This window comes from Oryx dammah, unplaced genomic scaffold (assembly GCF_014754425.2).
Source record: "Oryx dammah isolate SB20612 unplaced genomic scaffold, SCBI_Odam_1.1 HiC_scaffold_26, whole genome shotgun sequence".
Lineage (NCBI taxonomy): Eukaryota > Metazoa > Chordata > Mammalia > Artiodactyla > Bovidae > Oryx > Oryx dammah.
The window spans coordinates 66,874,775-66,883,327 of record NW_024070210.1 but is presented as its reverse complement, the minus strand read 5'-3'; the positions used below and the strand labels follow the sequence as shown (position 1 = coordinate 66,883,327).

At 42.9% G+C, this 8,553-nt stretch overlaps 1 protein-coding gene across 5 annotated transcripts in view; it reads left to right on the top strand.

The window, feature by feature from the left end:
* The first annotated feature begins 464 nt into the window (after positions 1 to 464).
* Positions 465 to 8,553, top strand: part of EIF2AK4 (eukaryotic translation initiation factor 2 alpha kinase 4) — a 101,929-nt gene continuing 93,840 nt past the window's right edge. For all 5 annotated transcript variants that reach the window (XR_005718741.1, XR_005718740.1, XM_040226957.1 and 2 more), the window contains exon 1: positions 465 to 687. Coding sequence is in view for 3 of the 5 variants with exons in the window: in XM_040226957.1 (XP_040082891.1) it covers positions 544 to 687 (144 nt within the window). In the remaining 2 variants the exon portion in view is untranslated. The remainder of the gene's footprint in view (positions 688 to 8,553) is intronic.

Sequence of the window (8,553 nt, the reverse complement as noted above, 5' to 3'; positions counted from 1 at the left end):
CTGATTAATCTGATCTCTCTTGTTCCTGCAAGTTCCTCCGCTCAGGTTCCCCCAGAAAAATGTAGGCCAAACTCCCGCAGGTTCGCTCACACACCACTGCTGTTAGCGCGCTAACAGGACTATCCTGGGGAAGGAAATGGCAACCCACTCCAGTATTCTTATCTGGAGAATCCCACAGACAGGGGAGCCTGGTGGGCTACAGTCCATGAGGTCGCAAAGAGTCGGACACGACTGAGCGCACAGCACACAGCAATACTAGTCTTCGTGCCGGAGGGACCCACCCCAACTCTGACCGGGCCCGGGACTCAGCGCCCCGCCCACACGCCCACTGCGGGCGTGGAACTCCAGCTCGGATCTTTTTCGCTAGCGTAGAGCCCCTAACCTCATCCCTGACCCCGCCTCCGGTTCGGAGACTCGCCCCAGGCCCGCCCCGGCTAGAAGGCCCGCCCCGGCTAGAAGCCCCGCCCACGATCCCGCCCCCGGAGTGGAGCCTGGGGCCCACACGCTACCGCCAGGCCGTTCTTCCAGGCTCACAGGACTGCTATGGCCGGGGGCCGCGGGGCCCCCGGGCGTGGCCGGGACGAGCCGCCGGAGAGCTACCCGCAACGACAGGACCACGAGCTGCAGGCCCTGGAGGCCATCTATGGCGCCGACTTCCAGGACCTGCGGCCGGACGCGCGCGGACGGGTAGGAACTTGGCATGTCTGGTCGGGGCTGGCGTGCTGCGGCCCAGCCTCCCTTGGCGCGATCTACCCCGGCTAGGCCCGCCCGGCCTTGCCGGAAGCGAACACCCGACCCCCCCCCCCACCTTCGTATTCTGGAGCCCTTTCATCCCTTACGATCCACCCGCGCTCACTTTTTGTCCTTGCACCCGCAGCCGCACGGCGGGTCTTCAGAACCCCTGCCTGGGACAAGTACTCTTAACAGCGTTTCTCCTAAATCGGCTCCCGTCTTACCTGGCCTTGCTTCTTATTCCCCCTGACGTTCCATAACATACCTGCCTCCTTACTGTCTTGTCTCCTTGGGTTTGACGACAGCCCATTCATGGGGACCCATTGCAACTTTGGGAACGCTTTGAGGGCTCTTGCACAGATCTTATTGATGTCCTTAATCAGAAGTCTCACCCTCCGGTATGTGTTCAGGACTGTTAGCCGTGTAATTAATTACGCTGTACCCCTCGGGCGTCCTCACTGTGTTGTGCGGTGTGGAGGAACTTTCCTTTGTGCCTGTCCTTCAAGAGTATGGAATATATTCTTCTTAGCTGTAATGAAGAGGGAGTGTGCTGAGTCCAAACCTTTTAAAATGGCATTTGGCTAAAATAGTTTCCTTTTTGTCTGGAAATAAGTTAAGGCACATTTTAAGCTGCTGATCAGTTTTTTTCCCTCATCCTTGAAGCATTATCTACCAAACTATTGTTATCTATAGTATTTTTTTTTTAAGTGGTACCTTTCTTCATCTGCCTTTAAGTCTTGGCTTTTTACAACATGCACTTTATCAGCACGTGCAGGATTTGCTCAATATCTAGGATCTTCTGGAGCTGTCAGGGCAAAACATTCTCCCTCTCACCCAGTGTGTTCCTTCCTTAACTATTGTTCTAGGTATTCAGAATATAGTCCAGCACAAACCAAACCAAACCCTCATCCTTCAGGGAGCTTACTTTCCTAGTACTTAATTTCAAGAATTAAGACTGAAATAGTAGAAATGTTAATATTCCCCTTATACATACTTAAGAGAAGGAAATGGCAACCCACTCCAGTACTCTTGCCTTGAAAATCCCATGGATGGAGGAGCTTGGTGCAGGCTACTATCCAGGGGGTCGCAAAAAGTCAGCACGACTGAGCAACTTCACTTTCACTTTCATACATACTTATAATAAAAGAATAAGGTAACTTTCTGGTGATCTGGTAACTTCTCAGTTACCTTGAGAACCAGGAAGTGTAACTAAAATGTGTCACAAAGTGTACATTGAGACTCAATACAAAGCTCCTAAGACTTCATTCAGAGACAGTGTATTTAGTTTACACAGCTTAATTATCTGGTCCTAAGACTGCAAGAAAACAGGAAAGAACAAGGAACTGCTTGTGGGGATACCAGTAATCTCAATTTATGGCTGGTAGCCTTTACCAAGAGTGTAAGAGGCAGGCAGAAGAATTCAGATAGCTGTACCCTGAGGTACATGGGCAAATATCCTTAACACTTTGCTAGGCCCCACAAGCAGCTAATTGGTAGTTATAAGGATGAATCAGAAGGTAGTCATTCGACATGGAGAACAGACTTCTGGTTGCCAAGAGGGAGGGGATGGGGAAGGGATAAACTAGGAGTTTGGGGTTAGTAGATGCAAACTATTACATATAGAATGGATAAACAACAAAATCCTCCTGTATAGCACAGGGAACTCTATTCAGTATCCTGGGATACAACATAATGGAAAAGAATATAAAGAGTGTATATATGTGTATAACTGAGTCACTCGGCTCTACAGCAGAAATTAACACAACATTGTAAATCAACTATACTTCAATTTTTAAAAAGTTTTAAAAAGTTAAAAGAAAAGAATGTAATCATTCAACAGGTACTTTTTACTTGCCAATCTTTAGGGGGAGATTATTCAAGTCCACAATCCTTTATCCAAACCCTGAGGCTTGATGGGTTTCAGAACTGGAAGTGTTTGTGTTTGTGGCCATGTGTGTACATTCCATACTTGTCTCGTACCTCCCTCAGTGGCTTCCCTGGTGGCTCAGGTGGTAAAGCGTCTGCCTGCAATGCGGAAGACCGAGTTTGATCCCTGGGTCAGGAAGATCCCCTGGAAAAGGAAATGGCAACCCACTCCAGTACTCTTGCCTGGAAAATTCCATGGACGGAGGAGCGGGGTAGGCTACAGTCCATGGACTTGCAAAGAGTGGGACACGACTGAGCAGCTTCCCTTTCTTTCCCTCAATGTCTGGAGCAGCATCCAGAATCAAGCACAGTGAAACATGTGAATATTCATGTTCACCCTCAATGGAATGTATAAAGACTATTAATAGCCTCATGTCAGTTCAGGCCAAATTTGCTGCCAGTAAATTCAGCTCAAGATTATTGACCTGAGTAAACTTTAATTTCTTAAACATCTGAAGTTTTTTAAACTTCTTTTTGGGAGATGTATTATAAGGTAGAGTTTCGTTTAGTAGCATATATATATCATTAATAAAGAAACATTTTGGGAATACGTGCTAAAAACTGTTTTACATACTAAAGTTTGGACACTCACTGCTAGTTTAAAATAGAATTTCCTCTGAAGTTATAAATGTATTGTTAACTTAATTATCTTGGCTACTCTTCTGTCAGCCAAAGGCCTGCTCATTTATAATTTGATAGCTATTACCTCCCTCCTAAAACCTTGCTTCTGTTTCTGGGCCCACCAATAGTGTAAGTACTTCTTTACCTACATCTTCACCAACATTGTAGATGTCCAACTTTTTCATCTTTGCCAATAAATAGATGAAACATGTTTACTTCTTTAGTTATAAGTTATTAGGATCACCTTTGTCTGTAAGCCATGGTTTTTTTTCTGTGAACTTTTTCATGTTGTTTAGTTTATTTTTATACTCTGTTGTATATTTTCTCATTCATTTGTCAGAGCTATTTATATCTTGAGGCATACTATTTATATGTTAATTTATGTGTTGAGAAAATTAGCATTTTAGGTTATTATATTGAAAATATTTTTCCCTAATTATTATAAATTTTGATATTTAGGTAATTTATGCAGTTTTTAAAAACTTATAGTCAATATAGTCAAAATGATCTTTTTTTCTTTATTGTTGTTATGCAGTCCCTGTGGTTTGTTTTTTCCCTGCTCCAGTGTTACCAAAAATGAATTCTTTAAGGCTTTCTTTTAAATCTTTCATGACTTTTTTAAAGGCTTCCTTCAACTTTTTTTTTTAAGTTCTTACCTCTGAGTATGAATCTTTCCCACTAATGTGAAATGCCACCTTTGCATTGCATAAGAGTAGACTGGCTTCATAAGGATCAGATCATCTCATCCTCTGTCATCCACTTCTCCTCCTGCTTTCAGTCTTTCCCAGCATCAGGGTCTTTTCCAATGAGTTGGTTCTTTGCATCAGTTGGCCACAGATTTGGAGTTTCAGCTTCAGCATTAGTCCTTCCAGTGAATATTCAGGACTGATTTCCTTTAGGATTGACTGGTTGGATCTCCTTGCAGTCCAAGGGACTCTCAAGAGTCTTCTCCAGCACCACAGTTAGAAAGCAACAATTCTTAGGTGATCAGCCTTTTTTGTTGTCTAGCACTCACATCCATGTGTGACTGCTGGAAAAACCATAGTTTTGACTAGACAGAACTTTGTTGGCAAAGTGATGTCTTTGCTTTTTAATACACTGTCTAGGTTTGTCACAGCTATTCTTCCAGGGAGCAAGCGTCTTTTAATTTCATGGCTGCAGTCACCATCTGCAGTGATTTTGGAGCCCAAGAAAATGAAATCTGACACTGTTTCCACATTTTCCTCATCTATTTGCCATGAAGAGATCGGACCAAATGGCATGATCTTAGTTTTATGGATGTTGAGTTTTAAGCCAGATTTTTCAGTCTGCTTTTTCACCTTCATCAAGAGGCTCTGTAGTTCCTCTTCACTTTCTGCCATTAAAGTGATATCATCTGCTTATCTGAGGTTGTTGGTATTTCTGTCTCTGCCAGCAGTCTTGATTCCAGCTTGTGCTTCATCCAGCCTGGCATTTTGCATGATGTACTCTACATATAAGTTAAATAAGCAGGGTAACAATATAGAAACCTTGACGTTTTTCTTTCCCAATTTTGAACCAGTTCATTGTTCCATGTCCAGTTCTAACTATTGCTTTTTGTCCTGCAGACAGGTTTCTCATGGATATTCCCGTCTCATTAAGAATATTCTACAGTTTGTTGTGATCCACACAGTCAAAGGCTTTAGCATAGTCAATGAAGCAGAAGTAGATGTTTATTTGGAATTCTCTTGCTTCTTCTATGTCCAGCATATGTTGGCAATTGGATCTCTGGTTCTTCTGCCTTTTCCAAATTCACTTGTACATCTGGAAGTTCCTGGTTCATGTACTGCTGAAGCCTAGCTTGAAGGATTTTGAGCATGATCTTGCTGGGATGTGGAGTGAGTGCAGTTGTATGGTAATTTGAACCTTCTTCAGGAGTCCCTTTCTGTCGGGAGCCGTTTTAGGCATTACTGACAAAATGAAGGCATAGCCCCAGCCCCCTCTCCTCATTCCACAGTCATGGACCCGGGATGAAAGAGTTAAGTTTTGTGATTCTGCCTTGTTCTTTCCTTTCTTCGGTTGAGTTGGCTGGAAAGAATGTTAAGGTGCTTATTGTTCCTGAGAGAAGCGTGAGAAAAGCACAAAGCCTTCTGCAGTTGTGCCCAGAAAATAATCTATAAAGTAACCACTGACATTTGTTCAAAGATTTTTACAAAGAATGTCCCAGGATGAGCAGGTAGGCCGCAGCTTGAGGCCATGGGAAGGATTGTTATCTGAGACCTATTTGTGAGGGAAGTGTTTATGGCAAAGGAAGTTTGCTGAGTTTAGGGTTTAGGAATAATTAAAAATAGTTAGAAGCCTTTTTAAGGAGATAGTGAGCTTAGGATACTAGGGGCAAGCAGGATTTAGAAAGATAAGAAATAAACTGAGGAATATGGTATGCAGCCCAGACATAAGCATGAGTTACAATGTAATCACAAGTAAACAGTGATTCTCAATCGCTGAAGCAGGAACTCTGTTTGAAGGGCAACAATGAGACAATAATCTGGGTGAGGGGAAACTGAAAATCTCAAACCTTTCAGTAATGCTTTTGAAAAAATATAAAAGAGAACCTGATGCTTGAAATAAACATGTAGTCCCTTATGTACCTCCAATCAGAGGCTACATCATTTCCCGCCGACACCGCTCATCCCTTCAGGCTGATTCCCTGGCTGATGGAGCTGGACTCCGGCACCTTTCTTTGGAATTGGAATGAAAACTGACCTTTGCCAGTCCTGTGGCCACTGCTGAATTTCCCAAGTTTGCTGGCATAATGAGTGCAGCACTTTAACATCATCTTTTAGGATTTGAAATAGCTTAGCTGGAATTCTGTCACTTCCACTAGCTTTGTTTAGTAATGCTTCGTAAGGCCCACTTGCCTTCACACTCCAGGATGTCTGGCTCTAGGTGAGTGAACACACCATCATGGTTATCTGGGTCATTAAGACCTTTTTTGTATAGTTCTGTGTATTCTTGCCACTTTTTCTTAATCTCTTCTGCTTCTGTTACGTTCTTGCTGTTTTTGTCCTTTCTTGTGCCTATTTCAAATCCTGAAAGATGATGCTGTGAAAGTGCTGCACTCAATATACCAGCAAATTTGGAAAACTCAGCAGTGGCCACAGGACTGGAAAAGTTCAGTTTTCATTCCAATTCCAAAGAAAGGCAATGCCAAAGAATGCTCAGACTACCACACAATTGCACTCATCTCACATGCTAGTAAAGTAATGCTCAAAAGTCTTCAAGCCAGGCTTCAGCAATACATGATCTGTGAACTTCCAGATGTTCAAGCTGGTTTTAGAAAAGGCAGAGGAACCAGAAATCAAATTGCCAACATCCGCTAGATCATTGAAAAAGCAAGAGAGTTCCAGAAAAACATCTATTTCTGCTTCATTGACTATGCCAAAGCCTTTGACTGTGTGGATCACAAGAAACTGTGGAAAATTTTGAAAGAGATGGGAATACCAGACCACCTGACCTGCCTCTTGAGAAACCTGTATGCAGGTCAGGAAGCAACAGTTAGAACTGGACATGGAACAACAGACTGGTTCCAAATCGGAAAAGGAGTACGTCAAGGCTGTATATTGTCACCCTGCTTATTTAACTTCTGTGAAGAGTACATCATGAGAAACGCTGGGCTGGAGGAAGCACAAGCTGGAATCAAGATTGCTGGGAGAAATATCAATAACCTCAGATATGCAGATGACACCACCTTTATGGCAGAAAATGAAGAGGAACTACAAAGCCTCTTGATGAAAGTGAAAGAGGAGAGTGGAAAAGTTGGCTTAAAGCTCAACATTCAGAAAACGAAGATCATGGCATCTGGTCCCATCACTTCATGGGAAATAGATGGGGAAACAGTGTCAGACTTTATTTTTGGGGGCTCCAAAATCACTGCAGATGGTGATTACAGCCATGAAATTAAAAGATGCTTACTCCTTGGAAGAAAAGTTATGACCAACCTGGATAGCATGTTCAAAAGCAGAAACATCACTTTGCCAACAAAGGTCCATCTAGTCAAGGCTATGGTTTTTCCAGTGGTCATGTATGGATGTGAGAGTTGGACTGTGAAGAAGGCTGAGCACCAAAGAATTGATGCTTTTGAACTGTGGTGTTGAAGAAGACTCTTGAGAGTCCCGTGGACTGCAAGGAGATCCAACCAGTCCATTCTGAAGGAGATCAGCCCTGGGTGTTCTTTGGAAGGAATGATGCTAAAGCAGAAACTCCAGTACTTTGGCCACCTCATGCGAAGGGTTGACTCATTGGAAAAGACTGATGCTGGGAGGGATTGGGGGCAGGAGGAAAAGGGGATGACACAGGATGAGATGGCTGGATGGCATCACAGACTCGATGGACATGAGTCTGAGTAAACTCCGGGAGTTGGTGATGGACAGGGAGGCCTGGCGTGCTGCGATTTATGGGGTCACAAAGAGTCGGACATGACTGAGCGACTGAACTGAAACTGTGCCTATCTTTGTGTGAAATGTTCCCTTGGTATCTCCAATTTTCTCATAGATCTCTAGTCTTTCCCGTTCTATTGTTTTCCTCTATTTGTTTGCATTAGTCAGTTAAGAAGGCTTTCTTATCTCTCTCTCCTTGCTGTTCTCTGGAACTCGCTTCAGTTGGGCCTATCTTTCCCTTTCTTCTTTGCCTTTCACTTCTCTTATTTTCTCAGCAACTTGTAAGGCCTTCTCAGACAACCACTTTGCCTTCTTGCATTTCTTTATCTTGGGGATGGTTTTGGTCATCATCTCCTGTACAACTTTACAAACCTCTGTCCATAGTTCTTCAGGCATTCTGTCTACCAGATCTAGTCCCTTGAATCTATTTGTCACCTCCACTTATATTACCTATATTTAATTTGGGGAGAACTCAGATTTGAATATTTTAATGTTTGTTTAAAATGGAGTCATAGTTATTAAATTTTAAGGAATCTAGCAGTTGTTTTTTTGTTCTTGGTCATTTGACAAATAGGCAAATGCTTGAGAACAGAAGATGAATGAATGAGCTTGGTGATTTTTATAAGATCAGTTACAGAAAATGACTGAGAGCTTTTACTCTCATTATTATTTTGTTTTTGGCATCTTTATAGACTTAAAACTAAAGACTTGCCCAGATTATCTAGCTTTCACGTGTTACTTTATTTCTAGATTTGTTGTTTTTTATGCAGACTAATTTCATTACAAGAAATGAGAACAGAAGCAAGTAATAAACATGGGGCCATGCTGAACCAAGTCTTGTCATCAAAATTTAAGGGGGATTTGACTAGCAGAGTCTAGA